The sequence below is a fragment of the Agelaius tricolor genome, unplaced genomic scaffold, assembly GCF_023055355.1.
Source record: "Agelaius tricolor isolate 1412-34295 unplaced genomic scaffold, bAgeTri1.0.p SCAF_97, whole genome shotgun sequence".
Lineage (NCBI taxonomy): Eukaryota > Metazoa > Chordata > Aves > Passeriformes > Icteridae > Agelaius > Agelaius tricolor.
Genome location: NW_027269357.1, coordinates 267,379 through 286,407, shown reverse-complemented (window position 1 = coordinate 286,407; position 19,029 = coordinate 267,379). Strand labels below are relative to the sequence as shown.

Genomic DNA, 19,029 nt, shown 5'->3' with positions numbered 1-19,029 from the left:
CCAGGACCCCCCCAGGACCCCCAGACCCTGCGGGACCCCCCAGACCCCCCGAGCCCCCCCCCCCCAAAAAAGAACCATCACAAAAATTCCCGATTTTAATGGAGTGAGGGGGGGGTCCTGGGGGGGGGGGGGCGGCGCAGACCCCCGGGACCCCCTGGACCCCCCCCCCCCCCCCAGAAACCCCCAGGTGTCGCCGGAGTGGGGGGAGAAGTGACAATAAAGGGAATAAGTAAATAAATAAATAAATAAATAAATAAATAAATCGTGAGGGGGGGGGGCGACAGGGGCACCTGGGGGGGGTCACCTGGGGGGGGACAGGTGAGTCCAGGGGGTCCCAGGTGAGTTCAGGGGGTCCCAGGTGGATCTGGGGGGCTCCAGGTGAGTCTGGGGGGGCCCAGGGTGGGCCCGGATGATTCCGGGGGGGGGTCCCAGGTGAATCCAGGTGGGCTCAGGTGAGTCCAGGGGTGTCCCAGGTGGCTCCAGGTGGCCCGGGGGGGTCCCAGGTGACTCCGGGTGACTCAGGGGGGGTCCCAGGTGACTCCAGGTGGCTCCAGGTGGCCCGGGGGGGTCCCAGGCGGCCCAGGGGGGTCCCTACGTGCCGCGGGGCTCGGGGTGCCCCTGCAGCCCCCCGTGTCTCCGCATGTGCCAGGTGAGGGAGGCGCGCTGGCGGCAGCGGAACCCGCACACCTCGCACCTGGATGGGGTCAGGTGAGGCCAGGTGAGCCCGGGGACCCCTCCCCACCCACACCTGGCGGGACCCCCACACCCCCCCTCACTCACTGCAGGGGCGCCTCCCCCGTGTGCGTCCTCCTGTGCAGCTCCAGGTGGCTCCTGCGCTGGAAGGACCTGGCACAGGTGGCGCAGGTGAACTCCCGCGCGCCTGGGGGGAACGGGGGGGCTCACCTGGGAGGGGCCGGCGGGTAACGCCCCCTGCAGGGAGCGGGGGGGGGGGCCGGGGGGGCGCAGCGCACCTGGGGGGTCTCACCTGAGTGCCCGGGCCTGCGGCTCCGCAGGTGCTTGGCCAGGGGGAAGCTCCTCCCACAGCCGGGCTGGGGACACACCTGGGCACGGGGCCGGCAATGAACCTGGCGCAGGTGGGACTGGGGGGCACCGGGGGGGTCAGGGGGGGCCGGGACAGGTGAGAGGGGGGTGTGGGACAGGTGAGGAGGGTTCTGGGACAGGTGAGAGGGGGGTCTGGGACAGGTGAGAGGGGTCCAGGACAGGTGAGGGGGGTCTGAGACAGGTGAGGGGGGTCCGGGGGGGGTCCAGGACAGGTGTGGAGGGTCCAGGACAGGTGAGGGGGGTCTGGGACAGGTCAGGGGGGTCTGGGACAGGTGAGGGGGGGTGTGGGACAGGTGAGGGGGGGGGGGTCTGGGACAGGTGAGGAGGGGGGTCCAGGACAGGTGAGGGGGGTCCGGGACAGGTGAGGGGGGGTCCAGGACAGGTGAGGGGGGGGGTCCAGGACAGGTGAGGGGGGGGGGTCCAGGACAGGTGAGGGGCTCCTCCCCCCCCTCCAGGTACCTGAACGCTGCTGAGGGTCCTGAACTCCTGCCCGCAGGTGGGGTGGGGGCAGCTCAGGGGCTCGGGGGGGTCCTCGGGGGGCTCTGGGGAGGGGGCTCGGCCCCTTCGGCTCCGCCGGGGCCTGCAGGGCCGGCTGTGACCCCCCCCCAGCAAAAAGGTGTGGGACAGGTGGGAGAGGAGCTCACCTGAGCCCCCCGAACCCGGAACAAACCCTCCCCTAAAAAACCTCCCCAAAACTCCCAAATCTGCCCAAATAAAGCAGTCATGGACCCCCAGAGCCCTCCCAGGGACCCCCTAAATCCCCCCTAAACCCCCCCAGGGACCCCCTAAATCCCCCCTAAATCCCCCAGGGCCTCCAGGGACCCCCCAAAGCCCCCCAGGGACCCCCTAAACCTCCCCAGGGCCTCCAGGACCCCCTAAGACCCTCCAGGAACCCCCTAAACCTCCCCTAAACCCCTCCAGGGCCCCCCCAAAGCCCTTCCAGGACCCCCTAAACCCCCCCAGGGCCCCCCATAGCCCCCCCCAGGAACCCCCAGGGACCCCCTAAACCCCCCCCAGGGCCCCCCAAAGCCCCCCGGGCCCCCCGACCTCTCTGGCTCTTTGGGGATCTCATAGATGATCGCCGACCCCTCGGGCTCCTCGGCTGGGGAGGGGTCCCGGGGGGGCTCCGGAGGGGGAGGGGGGGGCGGCTCCTCCTGCTTCAGCCTCAGCAGCGGCTCCTCCTCATCCTCCTCTGCCGTCAGTGGGGCTGCTGAGACCCCCGGGACCCCCCCAGCTCCCGCCCCGGCCCGGTTCTGGCCCCCAGACCCCCCTGAGCCCCAACTCCTGACCCAAAGCTCCCCAAATTCCCCATTCCTGACCCCAAATCTTCCCCAATCCCACTCCTGACCCCAAATTCCCCATTCCTCAACCCAACTCCCCCATTCCTGACCCAAACCCCCCACTCCTGACCCAAAGCCCCCATTCCTGACCCCAAATCTTCCCCAATTCCATTCCTGACCCAAGCCCCCCGTTCCTGACCCCAAACTCCCCATTCCTGACCCCAAATTCCCCATTCCTGACCCAAACCCCCCATTCCTGACCCCAAATTCCCCATTCCTGACCCCAAATCTTCCCCAATCCCATTCCTGACCCAAACCCCCCATTCCTGACCCCAAATCTTCCCAATCCCATTCCTCAACCCAACTGCCCCCATTCCTGACCCAAACCCCCCATTTCTGACCCCAAATCTTCCCAATCCCATTCCTCAACACAACTGCCCCCATTCCTGACCCCAAATTCCCCATTCCTGACCCAAACCCCCCATTCCTGACCCCAAATCTTCCCCGACCCCCCCATTCCCGACCCCAAATCTTCCCAATCCCATTCCTCAACCCAACTGCCCCCATTCCTGACCCAAACCCCCCATTCCTGACCCAAACCCCCCATTCCTGACCCCAAATCTTCCCCAATCCCATTCCTGACCCCAAATTCCCCATTCCTGACCCAAACCCCCCACTCCCGACCCAAATTCCCCATTCCTGACCCCAAGTCTTCCCCAATCCCATTCCTGACCCCAAAACCCCCATTCCTGACCCCAAATCTTCCCCGACCCCCCCATTCCCGACCCCCCCCGCCCCATTTCCCCCCATTTCCCCCCCATTTCCCCCCCTCCCCCCCTCACCTGTCTTGCCGGGCTGTGGCTCCTCAGGTGCGGGGGCGGGGAAGGCGCCGCCCCCCCCTCCCTGGAGCAGCACCTGGAGCGCCCCCCCCGGGCCGAGCTGGAGCCCCCCCGGGCCGAGCTGGAGCCCCCCCGGGCCCGGGCAGCCCAGCAGCAGCAGGGGCGGGGGGAGGGGCAGGCACAGCACGGCCTCCAGAGCCTCGGGGGGGGGCGGGGGGGGGTCCGGACCCCCGGGGGGCGGGGCCGGCACCGCGGGACCGCCCCCCCCCCCCGCGGCTGGAGCCGCCTCAGAGCCGGAGCTGCTGCACCCCCCCGAGGAGGAGGAGGAGGAGGAGGAGGAGGAAGAGCCGGGGGCTGCGGGGAGGGGAGGGGGGGGGGAGAGTCAGGGGGAGGCTCTGACCCCCCCCCAGGAGGGAAAAATCCCTCGGGAAACCCCAAAAATGCCATGGAGAGCCCAAAAATGTCCTCGAGAGTCCAAACAGCCCAGAAAGAACTCGGGCAGACCCCCCAAAGACCCCCAGAGCCCATCCCTGCCTGTGCCCCACTCCCAGCGCCCCAAAGCCCCCAGACCCCACACACCAAAACCCCCCAAACCCCACACGCAGCACCCCAGAACCCCAAAACTCACATCCCCCACACCCCAAGTCACCATGCACCCCCCAAAACCGCCAGACTCCAAACCCCACAAACTCCCCACACCCCAAACCCCTCATCCCCCAGACCCCAAACCCCACACACCCCAAACCCCAAACTCCCAAAACCCCAAACCCCAAACCCCACACACCCCAAACCCCCAAAACCTCACACCTCACACACTCCAAACCCCAAAGCCCAAACCCCAAAGCCCAAACCTCACACACCCCAAACCCCAAACCCCACACACCCCAAACCCCCAAAACCCAAACCCCCAAAACCTCACACACCCCAAATCCCCAAAACCCCAAATCCCACACATCCCAAACCCCACACAACCCAAACCGCAAACCCCCCAAACCCCAAAACCACACACCCCAAATCCCAAAGCCCCAAAACCCTACACACCCCAAATCCCAAAGCCCCCACACGCCAAACCCCCATAACCTCACACCCCAAACCCCACACACCCCAAACCCCAAACTCCCTGACCTCCCAAACCCCCAGACTCCAAACCCCCCAAACCCCCCCAAGACCCCCTGACCTCCCAAACCCCCCCGGGCCCCCCCAGCGCCCACCGTCCTCGCCCTCGGAGCCGCTGTGGGGCCGCAGGGGCGGGTGCAGGTCCTGGAAGTAGCGGTGCCCGCGCTCGCACTGCCACACGGCCGTGGTGAGCAGCCCCAGCGCCGGCTCCAGCTCCGCCAGGCGCGGCTCGTACGGGCAGCGCTGGCCGTGGTCCTCGTACCACAGCACGGCGTGCCGCAGGCAGTTCACGTTCCGCCGGCGCCCTGAGGCGTGGGGGAGCCCGGAATGAGGGGTACAGACCCCCACATCGGGGTATGAACCCCCAAAGTCAGATACGGGCACCCCCAGAGCGAGGGGCAGTGCTGGCCCTACCACAGCACCAAAGCCCAAAGCCCCAAAACCTCACACAGCCCAAAGCCAAGCTTGTGGAAGTTCATGTTCTGCCAGTGCCTTGAGGCATGGGGGAGCCCGGAATGAGGGGTACAGACCCCCACATCGGGGTATGAACCCCCAAAGTCAGACACAGGCACCCCCAGGGCGAGGGGCAGCGCTGGGTGTACCACAGCACCAAACCCTGAACTCCCAAAACCTCACACAGCCCAAAGCCAAGTTTGTGGAAGTTCATGTTCTGCCAGTGCCTTGAGGCGTGGGGGAGCCCGGAATGAGGGGTACAGACCCCCACATCGGGGTATGAACCCCCAAAGTCAGACACAGGCACCCCCAGAGCGAGGGGCGGCGCTGGCCCTACCACAGCACCAAACCCCAAACCCCCAAAACCTCACACAGCCCAAAGCCAAGCTTGTGGAAGTTCACGTTTCATGTTCTGCCGGTGCCCTAAAGGGTGGGGGACCCCGAAATGAGGGGTCCAGACCCCCAAAGTGGGGCACAGGCACCCCAAAGTGAGGGGCAGAACAGCAGAGCCCCGGAGCGAGGAGCAGCGCCCTCAGAGCGAGGGGCAGAGCCCCCAGACTGGGGTAATGACCCCCAAAATGAGGGGCAGAACCCCCCAAAAATGAGGGGCAGGACCCCCCAAAATGAGGGGGAGCAACCCCCCAAAATGAGGGGAAGAACCCCCCGAAATGAGGGGAAGAACCCCCCAAAATGAGGGGCAGGACCCCCCAAAATGAGGGCAGAACGCCCAAAATGAGGGGCAGAATCCCCCGAAATGAGGGGCAGAACCCCCAGACTGGAGTAATGACCCCTGAAATGAGGGGCAGAACCCCCAAAATGAGGGGCAGAACTCCCCAAAATGAGGAGGAGCAACCCCCCAAAATGAGGGGCAGAACCCCCCAAAATGAGGGGCAGAACCCCCAAAATGAGGGGCAGAACCCCCCGAAATGAGGGGAAGAACCCCCCAGAGTAGAGTGAGGACCCCTGGGCTTCCCCCCCAGCCCCCCAAAGATCCCACACTCACTTTTTTTGCGTTTGGGTTTTTTCGGGAGCTGCTCCCAGGGTTTGCTGCGGAGAGAGAGCGATGGGAGAAGGGGAAGGGCCCCCAGCCTTCCTCCCCAGCCTCCCTCCTCTTCCTCCTCCTCCTCGGCCCAACCCTGCTCCTTTCCACTCCCTTCCTCCTCCTTATCCAGCCCCTCGCTTCCATCCTCATCCTCATCCTCCTAGCCTTCCTCCTCCTCCTCCCTCCCTCCCTTGGACCTTCCTCCTCCTCCTCCCTCTGCCCGTTCTTCATCCCCCAGGAGCGTGAGGAAGAGCAGGGAGAGGCAGGAGAGGAAGAGGGACGGAACAGACGGAAGGGGACGAGGAAGAAGAGGGTGAGGAAGAAGAGACTGAGGAAGAAGAGACTGAGGAAGAAGAGGGTGAGGAAGAGGAGAGTGAAGAAGAGGAGAAGGAGGAAGAGGAGCAGGAGGAGCAAGGCCGGTAACCCGCCCAGCGCCGCTCCAGCACCGCGGACAGCTCCCGCCCGCTCCCGCCGAGCCCCGGGCCCGCTCCGCGCCCCCAGCCCCGCTCGGGGGGACCCCGACAACGACCCCCAACCCCCCCAAACCCCTCCGGGACCCCTCCCCACCCCCCCAGCGCCCCTTCCCCCGGTTCTCCCCGGTTCCCCCCGGTTCCCCCCGGTTCTCCCCGGTTCCCCCCGGCTCACCCTCGCCGCCCGTTGCGCTGGCCCCGCTCCAGCCCCAGCAGGTAGGCCGCCAGCTTGGCGTCGCTCCATCCGCTGCGGCGCCGCAGCTCCACCCAGGGCCCGTGCGCCTCGCCCAGGTACACCCGCCGCACGTCGTACTTCTTGCGCGACTCCAGGCGCCGCCGCGCGCGGTCGGTGTCGGTCAGGCGGGGCCGGCCCCGCGCTTTGCGGCCCCCGCCGGGCTCGGGGCCCGCCCCGGGACCACCGGGACCCCCCCCGGGGCCGCCGGGGCCGCGCTCGGCCGCGCTCATGCCGCGGCGCGCTGAGGTGACGTCACCGAGGCGTCGCGTCGCGCTGTGATGATGTCGCGGCGGCGTCGCGGCGCTCGGTGCGCATGCGCGGGACGCGTTCTGCCCCAGCTCCCGGGGTTTTGGGGAGGGGGCCCCGAGAAACTGACTGGGGATCCCTCAAAGGGACCGCCAGAACTCACCAGGGACCCCCCAAACTCACTGGGGACCCCCTAAAGGACCACTGGAACTCACCGGGCCCCCCCAAGTGCCCCCCAAATTCATTGAGGACCCCCCCAAGAGAGCCCCAAACTCACCAGGGACCCCCCCCAAACTCACTGGGGACCCCCCAAGGGACCCCCAAACTCACTGGGGACCTTCCAAACTCATCGGGGACCCTCGAGTGCCCCCCAAACTCACTGGGGACCCTCAAGGGACCCTCAGAACTCACCGGGGACCCCCCAAGTGCTCCCCAAACTCACCCAGAACCCACTGGGTTTGGGGGGAGCGACACTGGGAACAAGAATCGACCTCTGAGCACCTCCAAATCCCCCCCTAGCACCCCAAAATCCCCTCTTATGACCACGTGGGGCACACAAACCCCTCAAAAACCCCCTCACGACCCCTCCCCAGCACCCCCGGACCCCCAAAATCACGACACCCCTTCTCCATCACACCCCGTTTATTCCCCACTCTTTCCGGGGGTCTCTCCCCCCGGCTCCCGCCCCTCGGGGGGCTCCAGCCCCGCACCCGGGGGGCTCCCCTGGCCCAGCCGGGGTCTCGGGGGGGGTTCGGCTGCCGGGTCCGCCCCCGGTTTGAGGCGGAAGATGACGGGCGTGGATTCCAGGGCCGGGTTCTGCTCCTGCAGCGCCGCGATCCACCGGGCCAAGGAGCGGCGCTCGGCCCCGCCCGCCACGCACAGCGCCAGCACCGGGCCCTCCTCCACTGGGGGGGCACACGGGGTCAGGGGGGCGGGGGGAGACCCCGGACCCACCCCCGGACCCCTCCCCAAATCACCTCTGTCCACGTCGAAGTCGTCGTCGTCCCAGGGGCCGCGCTCCAGCTCCAGCTCCAGGTGCAGCGGGAAGTAAAAACTGCGCTCGGGGTCCGGGGGGGGGTCCTGGGGGCGAACGGGGGGGGTTTGGGGGGACCCCAGGTGTGCCGGGTTCTGGGGGTCCCGGCCCACCCGTCCTGGCCCCACCATGACCCCCCCATGACCCTCCAGGCCTGCCAGGACCCACCCAGGACCCTCCCAGCCCCCCCCACCCAAGACCCTCCAGGCCCCCCCCGAGCCCCCCAGAACCCCCCATGACCCTCCCACGACCCCCAACCCCCCCATAACCCCCCAGGAGCCCCCCAGAACCACCCAGGCCCCCCAGAACCCCCCTATGACCCTCTCAGGACCCTCCAGGCCCCCCCCATGACCCCCCCAGGCCCCCCGACTGACCCTGAGCTGGGGGGGCAGGGGGTCCCCCCGCAGCACGAAGTATTTGAGGAGGGTCCCGCGGAGCCAGAGGGGGAACGGCCCCTCCACGAACACTGGGCGGGCGGGGCCGTGCTGGGCCAGGAGCTCCCGCTGATCCTGGCTCTGACAGCCTGGGGACATTGGGGGGGACATTGGGGACAATGGGGACAATGGGGACACCGGGCGGGGCCGTGCTGGGCCAGGAGCTCCCGCTGATCCTGGCTCTGACAGCCTGGGGACATTGGGGACAATGGGGACAATGGGGACAGCCAAACCCAAACCCAGGGACACCAAACCCTTCACAGAGACCCTCAGGGAACCCTAAACCCAACCCGGGGACCCCAAACCCCACCCCAGGGACCCCAAACCCCACCTCAAACCCCTCACAGGGAGCCCAAATCCCCCGAACCCAAAGCCAGCCCCACCAGGGCACCCCAACATCCGCAGCACTCACTGAGGATGAAGGGCTGGACGGAGCCTTCATCCTCCCCTGAGTCCGGCACTGGTGCCTGTGGATGACAGCGATGGTGGCCCCGGGGTCACAGGCTATGGGCTGCAGCCCCTGTGTCCCCTCCATGTCCCCCATGTCCCTGTCCCTGTCACCTGGATGACACTGATGACAGCCCCAGGGTCGCAGGCCATGCGCTGCAGCCCCAGGGTCAGTGTCCCCTGTCCCCCCATGTCCCCCGTGTCCCTGTCACCTGGATGACACTGATGACAGCCCGGGGTCGCAGGCCATGCGCTGCAGCCCCAGCCGTGCAGCCTCCAGGCCGGGGGGCATTGGCCGGGGGGGCTGTGGGTGGGGGTCCAGGTGCCGCAGGCGCGGCAGCCAGAACTGCATCCGCTGCAGCTTCCGCATGGGGCGGCTGCGGGGCCCGAACACCCCCAGCAGCAGGAACCGCGTCTCTGCGTCCGGCATCACACCTGGGGACACATTGGGGACATTGGGGATACGCTGGGGACACGCTGGGGACACGAGGGATATTGGGGACATTGGGGACACGCTGGGGACACGCTGGGGACACGAGGGATATTGGGGACATTGAGGGACATTGACACAGGGAGGCACCAAGGGGCCACGGGATGGGCACGAGGGGACACGAGGGGACATGGAGAGACGCAAGCAGTGACAACACAAGGGACACAACAGGGGGGACACCTGGGCACACCAAGCAGGGCACACGCAGCAGCACGGGCGGCTGAGGTGTCCCCTGTGTCCCAGTGCAGAGCCACCCCTTGTTCCCACGCAGAACTGTGCTGTGTCCCCAGGCAGGGCTGTCCCCTGTCCCTGCTGTCCCCAGCTGTCCCCCGTGCCCGTCCCCACTCACCGTAGCGCTCCATCTGCTCGAGCAGGCGCAGCCCGCACTCCTGCTGCCGGGGGAAGGGGAACAGCAGCCTCTGCACGGGGCCCCGGGGCACCCAGGCCCCGCGGGGCAGCAGCCGCAGCAAAGCGTTGTAGGCGCCCAGGCTGCGCTCGGCCCCCAGCGCGGGCAGCGCCGCCAGCGCCGCCTCCACCAGCGCCAGGCGGCCCCCGCGGCCCGGCGGGGCCCGGGACAGCTCCCGCAGCGCCGCCTCGAACGCGGCCCCGGGGTCGGTGCGGCCGCCGGTGCCGCCGGTGTCACCGTGGGTGTGCTCGTGGTGCGACCCGCGGGAGCGGAGGCGGCGCAGGGGGGGCTTGGGGGTGGCACCCCCTGAACTGTCGCCCCCCGAGGTGTCGCCCTCCGCGGGGCCGCGGCTCGGGGCTCTGCGAGGTTTTGGGGTCCCCTCGGTGTTGTCGCCATCCTCGGTGGGGACACGCGCGGGGCGCTGGCACAGGCTGCGACAGAGCTGGGGAGGGGGAGAAGGGGTCACACCACGGCTGTCCCTCCGTGTGTCCCCGTGTCCCCCCGTGTGTCCTCGTGTCTCCCCCGTCCCCTCCCTCCCGGTGTCCCCCCCGGTGTCCCCCGCACCTCCGGCGCTGCGGGGCCGCCCCAGAGGCGCCGGGGCAGGGCGCGGAGCCAGCCCAGCCGCATGTCGCCGCTGTCGCCGCTGTCGCGGTGTCGCCGCTGTCGCCGCTGTCGCGCTGTCCCCTCACGGCCGGGCCCCGCTGTCCCCACGCCGGGTCGCGCCGCTGGGCGCCGCCATCTTGGCTGGATCAGTGGGCGGGGCCTTCCGGGCGCAGCCAATCGCCGCGCGGCTTTTCTCGGCGGGCGCGGTGATTGGCAGGCAGCGAGGGGCGGTGCTCGGAGGGGGTTCCCCCGTGACGTCAGAGCGGGACCCCGGGATGAGCTCAAGGACGGGGATCAGCGGTGACGTCACGGGGGAGGTGAACGGTGACGTCAGAGCGGCGCCATCAGCCCCGGAGTGGGGGGGAGGAGTTCCCCAAATCCCGGGAGGGGGCGGGGGGGGGGGGTCCCGGGTGTCCCCACAGCCCCGGGGGGGTCCCGGAGCCGCGGGGGGGGGCGGGGACGGCCCGGGGAGGGGAGGGGGGGAGAGAGGAGGGGGAGGGGAGGGGAGGGGGAGGGGAGGGGGACATTCCCCACCCGTGACGAGTCGTGCCCGCCCCCGGGGGCGGCGGAGTCCGATCCGGTGACGGCACCGGGCGGGGGGGGCTCGAGCCGCGCTGTCCTGGGGGGGGGGGGCCCGCGGTACCGGGGGGATCCCGGGAGCGCGGGGAGGAGACCCCCGGTGGCCCGGGGGGGTCCCCAAGAACCGCGGGGGTCCCCGGTGTCCTGAGGGGGGTCCCCGCTCCTGGGGAGCCCCGACATGACCGGGGGGGGACGCGGGAGTGCGGAGGGGGAAGGGCGGATTTAGGGCGGGGGGGGGCGGTCCGGGATTCCCCCCCCCCGGGATCCCCCCCCCTCCGGGATCCCCCCGGTAAATGTGGAAAAAATGACGCCATCACCCGCCCCGCCGTGACGTCAGCGCGGCGGAGGGCGCGGATTGGCTGCGGCCGGCCCGGCCCGGGGGGGGCTCCGCGCCCACCGCCCACTTTTAAAAGTGGCGGCGGCGGCGCCGGGACGGGACCGGGAGGAACCGAGCGAGGGCACCGAGCCGAGCCCAGGGCACCGACCCCACCCGGGACAGCCCCGAACCCGCCCGGGACAGCCCCGAACCGGCGCCGCCCGCCCGCCGCGACCCCCCCGGAGCCACCGCGACCCCCGGGACCCCCGCAATGTCCAACGCGCACTTCAACCGCGGCCCGGCCTACGGGCTCTCGGCCGAGGTGAAGAACAAGGTGAGCGGCACCGACCGGACCCAACCGGACCGAACCGAACCGGACCGGACCGGAGCGAGCCGGGGGGTCCGGGCAGGTGTCGCCCCCTCCCCCGGGGGGGCGGCAGCACCGGGGCGGGCGGGGGTCGCGGCAGGACCCGGCGGGAGCGGGGGCGGGACCCGGCGCTGTCCCTGGTGCTGCCCCGGGAGGGAAGGGACGGACACCGGCACCGGGCGGCGGCACCGGCGGGGCCCCCCCGGGGGTCGCACCGGGCGCCGGTTCACCGGGGGCGGCGGCGTTGGGAGCTCCGCAGCCCCCGGTGCCTCCGGTGAGCGGGAGGTGACGGGCACCGGGACCCCGGTGGGGGTCACGGAGGGGAGGGGGGCGGCACCGGGGGTGCCCCCGTGAGCACCGGGGGGTCCTGGCGGGCGCCGGGCCGTTAAGGGTTAACGGGGATCGGGGGTTTGTGGGGCGGGGGGGCTCCCGCAGCTCCCGGTCGGTCCCGGCGGGCGGTGACCGACACCGAGCCGGAGGGGGGGCGGCGACACCGGGACCCCCCCGCGGGGCCGGGGAGGGGAGGGGGCGACACCGGCACGGAGCGGGCGGACCCCGGGACGCCCCCAGGAGCCCCCCGGCGGTGTCCGCCCCGGGAAGGGTTAACGGGGGCGGTTCGGGCGGCCCCGCGGCGGGCGGGAGGCGCCGGACACGGGACACGGCGGGGGGCGCGGGGGGCCCGGCCCGGGAAGGGTTAACGGGGGGGGCTCGGCGGCCCGGGGGGGCCCCGGCGCCCCCCGGCCCCGCCGTGAGCCCTTATAAGGCGGCGGAGCGCGGCGGGCGGGCGGCGGCGGCCCCGGGCCGGGGCTATATATGGGCAAAGGTTCGGCCGGCCCGGTCTGCGCCGCGCCCGGGGGGCCGGGGCGGGGCGGGGGGGGTCCGGGCAGCCCCGGCCTTACCGGGAACGGGGAACGGGGGAACGGGGCCAGCGGGAACGGGGGAACGGGGCCAGCGGGGATCCCCCTCTGCCCTCAGGGTGTCCCCAAAGTGCCGCCCCCGCCCTTTGTGGTGTCCCCCTGCGGGTGGCACCACATCCCCGGCCAGGGTCCCCGCGGTGTCCCCAGATCATCCGTGGTGGCTTCCTGGCACTGTCCCCCGTGTCCCCACATCCTCCCTGTCCCCCTGAGATTGTCCCCGGTGTCCCCAAGTTCTCCCTGTCCCCCTGAGATTGTCCCGGTGTCCCCAAGTCCTTCCTGTGCCCCTGAGATTGTCCCCCGTGTCCCCAAATCCTCCGTGGCTTCCTGGCACTGTCCCCCCGTCTCCATGGGGGTGTCCCCCACATTCTCCGTGCCACTACGTCCCCCTGGCAGTGTCACCGTGCTGCCCTGATGCTGTCCCCATGTCCCTCGATATCCTCGTGTCCCCCTGTCCCTCTGACTCTGTCCCCCTGTCCAATGTCCCCCTGACTCTGTCCCCCGATGTCCCCATGTCCCCCTGTCCCTCTGACTGTCCCCCAATGTCCCCCGATGTCCCTGTGTCCCCCTGTCCCTCTGACTCTGTCCACCTGTCCCCGATGTCCCCCTGTCCCAATGTCCCCCTGACTCTGTCCCCTGATGTCCCCATGTCCCCCTGTCCCTCTGACTCTGTCCCCCGATGTCCCTGTGTCCCCCTGTCCCTCTGACATTGTCCCCGTGTCCCCCTGTCCCTGATGTCCCCGTGTCCCCCTGTCCCTCTGACTGTCCCCAATGTCCTCCTGTCCCCGTGTCCCCCTGTCCCTCTGACTGTCCCCCAATGTCCCCGATGTCCCCGTGTCCCCCTGTCCCTCTGACTGTCCCCAATGTCCCCCGATGTCCCCATGTCCCCCATCCCTCTGACTGTCCCCCAATGTCCCCCAATGTCCCCGTGTCCCCCAGCTGGCTCAGAAGTACGACCCCCAGCACGAGCGGGAGCTCCGTGCCTGGATCGAGGGCACCACGGGGCGCCGGATCGGGGACAACTTCATGGACGGGCTCAAGGACGGCGTCATCCTCTGCGAGTACGGCCCGGGGACCCCCCTGAACCCCCCTGGGACCCCCAGAACCCCCCCGGGACCCCCAAAACACCCAGAACCCCCCCGGGACCCCCAAAACACCTGGACCCCCCTGGGACCCCCGCTCTGTCCCCAGCCCTGTCCCCTCCCTGTGCCCCCGGCCCAGCCTGGGAGGATCCTCCGGGAATTTTAACCCATCCCTCACCTGGGCTGACCCCTGACCTCTGACCCCTGACCCTAGGGTCACCGCTGTGGGTGGGGGTGACCCCCCCGTGTTGTCTCACCTGTGCTGACCCCACCTGTGCTGTCCCCCCGCCCCAGGCTCATTAACAAACTGCAGCCGGGCTCGGTGCCCAAGGTGAACGAACCCGTCCAGAACTGGCACAAGGTGAGGGGAGACCCCAAAGCTGGGCTGTGGGACAGGGTCCCCCAAAATCTGGGGCCGATCTGGGGAGGATCAGACCCCAAACCTGGGGCCTGGGGGGGCTCCTGACCCCAAACCCGACCCCAAATCCCCCCCCCCCCCCGAGAGCAGCTGGAGAACATCGGGAACTTCCTGAGGGCCATCACACGCTATGGGGTGAAGCCCCACGACATCTTCGAGGCCAACGACCTCTTCGAGAACACCAACCACACCCAGGTGCAGTCCACGCTCATCGCCCTCGCCAGCCAGGTGAGACCATGGGGGGGGTCAGGAGCCCCAGGTGAGAGACCATGGGGGGGTCCTGGGGGGGCCTGGGAGGGCCTTGAGGGGTCTGGGGGGTCCTGGGGGGCTCCAGAGGGTCCCAGAACCCCTTGGAGGGCACTGGGAATGGGCTGTGGGGGGATCCAGAGGGGTATTTGGGGTCTGGGGAAGGGATTTGGGGTCTGGGGAGGGTATTTGGGGTCTGGGGAAGGGATTTGGGGTCTGGGGAGGGTATTTGGGATCTGGGGCGGGTATTTGGGGTCTGGGGAGGGGATTTGGGGTCTGGGGAGGGTATTTGGGGTCTGGGTCAGGAATTTGGGATCTGGGGAAGGGATTTAGGGTCTGGGGAGGGTATTTGGGGTCTGGGGTGGGGATTTGGGGTCTGGGGAGGGTATTTGGGGTCTGGGAGGGTATTTGGGGTCTGGGGAAGAGATTTGGGGTCTGGGGAGGGTATTTGGGGTCTGGGGAAGGGATTTGGGGTCTGGGAGGGTATTTGGGGTCTGGGGAAGGGATTTGGGGTCTGGGGAGGGTATTTGGGGTCTGGGGAAGGGATTTGGGGTCTGGGGAGGGTATTTGGGTCTGAGGAGGGTATTTGGGATCTGGGGAGGGTATTTGGGATCTGGGGCGGGTATTTGGGGTCTGGGGAAGGGATTTGGGGTCTGGGTCAGGAATTCGGGGTCTGGGGGTCCCCGTGAGCCCCCCCAGCGCCCCCGGATCTCCTCCAGGCCAAGACAAAGGGGAACAACGTGGGGCTGGGGGTGAAATACGCCGAGAAGCAGCAGCGGCGCTTCCAGCCCGAGAAGCTGCGCGAGGGCAGGAACATCATCGGGCTCCAGGTGACACCGGGGACACCCTGGGGACACCCTGGGGACAGCCTGGGGACACCCTGGGGACACCCTGGGGACAGCGGGGGTGGCCCGGGGACAGCGGGTGACGCTGCGGCTCCGTCCCCGCAGATGGGCACCAACAAGTTCGCCAGCCAGCAGGGCATGACGGCGTACGGGACACGGCGACACCTGTACGACCCCAAACTGGGCACGGACCAGCCCCTGGACCAGGCCACCATCAGCCTCCAGATGGGCACCAACAAGGGCGCCAGCCAGGTGGGGACACGGGGACACCGGGGACACGGGGACATGGGGACACAGGCAGGGATGGCACATGGGGACCCGGATGTCCGGATTAGGGGGACAAACGGCCCGAAGGGGACAAAGAGGGGGGACAAAGAGGGGAGAGTGAGAGGACAGAGAGGGGACGGAAAGGGGACAATGAGAGATGGAAAAGGGGACAGAGAGGGGACAATGAGGGAAAGGAGAGGGGACAATAAGAGGACGAAGAGGGGACGGAGAGGGGACAAAGAGGGAACGGGAAAGGGAAGGAGTGGGGATGGAGAGGGGACAATGAGGGGACAGAGAGGAAGGGACAGAGAGGGGACAAAGGGGGGACGGAGAGAGGGGAATGAGGGGACAATGAGACGGGACAGAGAGGGGACAATGAGGGAATGGGAAAGGGAAGGAGTGGGGATAGAGAGGGGGGACGGAGAGGGCACAGAGAGGGGACAATGAGAGATGGAAAAGGGGACAGAGAGGGGACAATGAGGGAAAGGAGAGGGGACAATAAGAGGATGAAGAGGGGACAATGAGGGGAGATGGGACAGAGAGGGGAACACAGAGAGGGGACAGAGAGGGGACAATGAGGGAATGGGAAAGGGAAGGAGTGGGATGGAGAGGGGACAATGAGGGGAGACGGGACAGAGAGGGGACAGAAAGGGGGGACAGAGGGGACAGAGAGGGGCCAAACACCCCGCGGGCAGCACCCCAGGCCCCCCCATCGCCCCCCACCCCTCCGCTGGGCGCCCCGGCGGTGCCGCCCTGACGGTGGCCGGTGCCCAGGCGGGGATGACGGCGCCGGGCACCAAGCGGCAGATCTTCGAGCCGGCGCTGGGCATGGAGCACTGCGACACCATGACCATCGGGCTGCAGATGGGCAGCAACAAGGGCGCCTCGCAGACCGGCATGACGGTGTACGGGCTGCCGCGCCAGGTCTACGACCCCAAGTACTGCGGGGGCCCCGAGCTGCTCGGCCTCGACGGCTGCGACGGCCACGGGGGGCCTCTACAACTCGCAGTAGCCGCGGGCGCCGCCGCCGCTTGCACCGCGACACCGCTGACACCGGCAGCACCGCGCCCCGCCGAGCCCGAACCGGGGCTGGAACCGGGGCTGGAACCGGCACCAGGATCGCCGAGCCCCGCCGGGCCAGAACCGGGGCTGGAACCGGCACCGGGATCGTTCCTGGGGGGAACCAGCACCGGGAATTGGCCCCAGGGCAGGGAACGATCACGGGACCGGCCCCGGGGGGAATCGGCACCGGGGATTGGCCCCGGGGGGTTCAGTCCCGGGGGGTTCAGTCCCGGTATCAATCCCGGGATCAGCTCCACGATCAGCCCCGGGGAGGGCCCCGGCAACGGCCCCGGGGGTTCAGTGTTAGGATCGGTCCCGGGATCGGTCCCAGGTTCAGTCCCAAGTTCAGTCCCGAGTTCAGTCCCACCATCAGCCCCAGGAACAGCTCCGGTATCGGCCCCAGCGGGTTCAGTCCCAGGGGGTTTGGTCCCGGTACCTGCCCTGGTATCAGCCCCGGTATCGGTCCTGGTATCGGTCCCGGTACCTGCCCTGGTATCAGCCCCGGTATCGGTCCCGATATCATTCCCGGTACCTGCCCCGGTATAAGCTCTGGTATCGGTCCCGGTATCGGTCCCGGTATCGGCCCCGGGGGGCTCGGCCCCCGCCATGTGTGAAGCCACCGAGGCACAATAAAAGCCACACGCAGAGGTGACAGCGCTGGGAGAGAGTGAGGGGACAGGGAGGGGGGACACCGAGGGGACAATGGCGGGCACGAGGGACACCAGGGCCACCATCTCGGCCGTTTATTGCCGCGCTGCTCTCCCCAAACCGGTGTCCCTGAGGGGACAGGGACGAGTCACAGGGGCCAGGGGGGGAAATGTCACCCCCAGAGCGGGGCTGGGGCTGTCACCGAGCTCCGGGGGTGGCACCGGGCCCGGGGGTGTCGTGACCGCGCCGGGGTTTGGGGACGGGGCCGTGTCCCCCTCCTCTCTCGGTGTCCCCCCGGTGTCACTGGTTGGCCGCCTCGCAGGCGTCGATCCAGTCGCTGTAAACGTCCACGGGCTCCGACAGGTCTGGGGGCGCCGTTAAGGCTCCATCACGGATTTGGGGGGTCCCGGGGGGGGTCACGGGGGGCTCCCGGTAAGGATACAGGTGATGGGGGTCTGGAACTCCTCCAGGCACACGGTGCACGAGATCACCCCGGTGTTCCGGGCGCGGTCCCTGCGGGGCACGAGGGGGTCGTGACCACTCCGGGCTCCGTCCCGAACCCCTCCCGGGCTCACCCGATGCCCCCGTTTCTCCCCCCCCCCGGTACCGGCAGCCCCCGATGCCCCGTGTCCCCGTCCATGTCCCCCCTCTCCGCTTCCCCCACCGCGTTCCTCCGTCGCCGTTTCCGCGCTGCCGCCCACCCCCGTGCCCCGTCCCCGGTGTCCCCCCGGTTCCCGGTGTCCCCCCGGTGTCCCCCGCTCACATCTTGACGTCGCAGGACTTCTCGTGGTTGCAGAACGGACACGTGAACTGAGTCTCCAGCGTCCCCGTCATCTTCTTCTTGGGCGGCGGCTTCCGCTTCGACTTGCGGCGGCCCATGGCGGCCGCACCGGGGCCCAGAACCGGGAACGGCCGCGAGAACGGGAACGACACCGGGATCGGCCCCGGGAGCCGCCTGGGAGTGGCCCCGAGGCGCTGCGGGACGTGCCGGGGGCGGCTCGGCCCCGCCGGGACCCCTCGGGCCCCTCCCGGTTCCCCCCGGTTCTCCCCGGTACCTCCCGGTTCCTCCGGCCGCGCTCTCGCCGCGTTCCCGGAAGTGCCGCCCCTCCGCACTCAGCCAATCAGCGGCGGGAACAGCCCCACGTGACCCAAGTCTGCCCGCTCATTGGTTGAAGGGCGCAGCCCCCCAGCCAATCACCAGCGGGCAGCCGAGCGGCGCGCGCGCGGTCCCGCCCATCAGACGGACGCGCGGCGCAGCCAATCAGCGGCGCGGGGGGCGTGGCAGGTGCGGCCAGGCTCCGCCCCCCCATCACCCGCGCGGTTTTTGGGGCGAATCGCGGCGGGTTCGGGTCCGTTCAAAGCCTTTATTGGGGGGGGGGGGGCAGCGTTCCCCGGGTCAGGGTCCCCAAGGGCCAGGGGTCAGTGTCCGGTCCCCAATGTTCCCCCGTGTCAGAGATCAGCGTCCCCAAGGGGTCAGGGGTCAGTGTCCACAGTGTCCCTGCTCTCCCGGTGTCCCTCTGTTCCCTCCATCCCCGCTGTTCCCGCTGTCCCGGTGTCCCCAGTTTCCCGCTGTCCCGGTGTCCCGCTGTCCCCGGTGTCCCCGGTGTCCCGGTCAGAGGCGGCGCGGCGGCAGCGTCACGCGGTGCAGGACGCGCCCGGTGCTCTCCAGGAAGGTCACGGTGGCCCCGTGGGGCTCCAGGCGCACGTGGGCGAAGCCGCCGGGGCTCTCGGGGCTCCCGAAGAAGAACCGGAGCGCCCCGGGCGGCACCGAGCGCTCGTGCGGCCGCGACTCCTCCATGAAGTTCCCGGCGCCGCTCAGGACGTAGGAGACGCCGCCCTCCTCCAGGTACTGCGGGGAAAGGGTGGGGTCAGGGGGAGGGACACACCTGGGGACATTGGGGATACACCTGGGGACACACCTGGGGCTGACAGACCCGGGGGACACACCTGGGGACACACCTGGGGCTGTCTCACCTGTCCCACCCCTCACTTGTCCCCGTCTCACCTGTCCCTGTCCCCCCTGTCACACCTGTCCCTATCTCACCTGCAGGTTGTGGTCGTGCCCGCACAGGTAGGCGCTGACGCAGGGGTGTGCCCGTGTTCCCCTGTCCCTGTCACACCTGTCCCTG

At 69.3% G+C, this 19,029-nt stretch overlaps 4 protein-coding genes and 1 long non-coding RNA gene across 12 annotated transcripts; 2 read left to right on the top strand and 3 right to left on the bottom strand.

Moving 5' to 3' along the window:
- Positions 1-82: 82 nt before the first annotated feature.
- ZNF653 (zinc finger protein 653) lies at positions 83-6,849 on the bottom strand. 8 transcript variants are annotated; one of them, XR_011677395.1, is made up of 10 exons: positions 6,438-6,849; positions 5,754-5,797; positions 4,393-4,602; positions 3,185-3,535; positions 2,110-2,254; positions 1,522-1,654; positions 986-1,100; positions 781-880; positions 504-694; positions 83-473 (listed from the first exon to the last, which is right to left on the bottom strand). XR_011677395.1 is itself a non-coding variant. In XM_071418928.1 (10 exons), exons 1-9 carry the CDS (start codon positions 6,725-6,727, stop codon positions 519-521), a joined length of 1,587 nt encoding a protein of 528 aa, XP_071275029.1. In that variant the 5' UTR covers positions 6,728-6,849; the 3' UTR covers positions 83-473; positions 504-518. The 8 variants fall into 8 exon arrangements, 7 of the variants coding, with proteins under 7 accessions (XP_071275029.1, XP_071275028.1, XP_071275033.1 ...); XM_071418928.1 differs by having other exon boundaries at positions 781-903; XM_071418927.1 differs by having other exon boundaries at positions 83-694; positions 781-903.
- Positions 6,850-6,995: 146 nt separating this feature from the next.
- LOC139585899 (uncharacterized) lies at positions 6,996-9,030 on the top strand. The gene is made up of 4 exons (XR_011677396.1): positions 6,996-7,106; positions 7,138-7,808; positions 8,137-8,805; positions 8,903-9,030. It is a non-coding gene; the product is annotated as an uncharacterized lncRNA (long non-coding RNA).
- On the bottom strand, positions 7,368-10,271 carry ECSIT (ECSIT signaling integrator). Its single transcript, XM_071418935.1, has 8 exons — positions 10,118-10,271; positions 9,497-9,995; positions 8,903-9,092; positions 8,772-8,805; positions 8,623-8,677; positions 8,151-8,299; positions 7,721-7,823; positions 7,368-7,648 (listed from the first exon to the last, which is right to left on the bottom strand). The coding sequence occupies exons 1-8, from the start codon at positions 10,178-10,180 to the stop codon at positions 7,386-7,388; spliced, it is 1,356 nt and encodes a 451-aa protein (XP_071275036.1). The 5' UTR covers positions 10,181-10,271; the 3' UTR covers positions 7,368-7,385.
- A 431-nt stretch (positions 10,272-10,702) lies between these two features.
- On the top strand, positions 10,703-16,327 carry CNN1 (calponin 1). Its single transcript, XM_071418936.1, is given in 8 exon segments — positions 10,703-11,385; positions 13,272-13,393; positions 13,709-13,775; positions 13,923-14,060; positions 14,798-14,908; positions 15,029-15,175; positions 15,965-16,177; positions 16,179-16,327. Coding segments are annotated over 8 exon segments (885 nt in total). The 5' UTR covers positions 10,703-11,322; the 3' UTR covers positions 16,203-16,327.
- A 653-nt stretch (positions 16,328-16,980) lies between these two features.
- Positions 16,981-18,016, bottom strand: ELOF1 (elongation factor 1). The gene is made up of 3 exons (XM_071418937.1): positions 17,664-18,016; positions 17,343-17,413; positions 16,981-17,265 (listed from the first exon to the last, which is right to left on the bottom strand). Exons 1-3 carry the CDS (start codon positions 17,777-17,779, stop codon positions 17,201-17,203), a joined length of 252 nt encoding a protein of 83 aa, XP_071275038.1. The 5' UTR covers positions 17,780-18,016; the 3' UTR covers positions 16,981-17,200.
- Between the last annotated feature and the right edge of the window lie 1,013 nt (positions 18,017-19,029).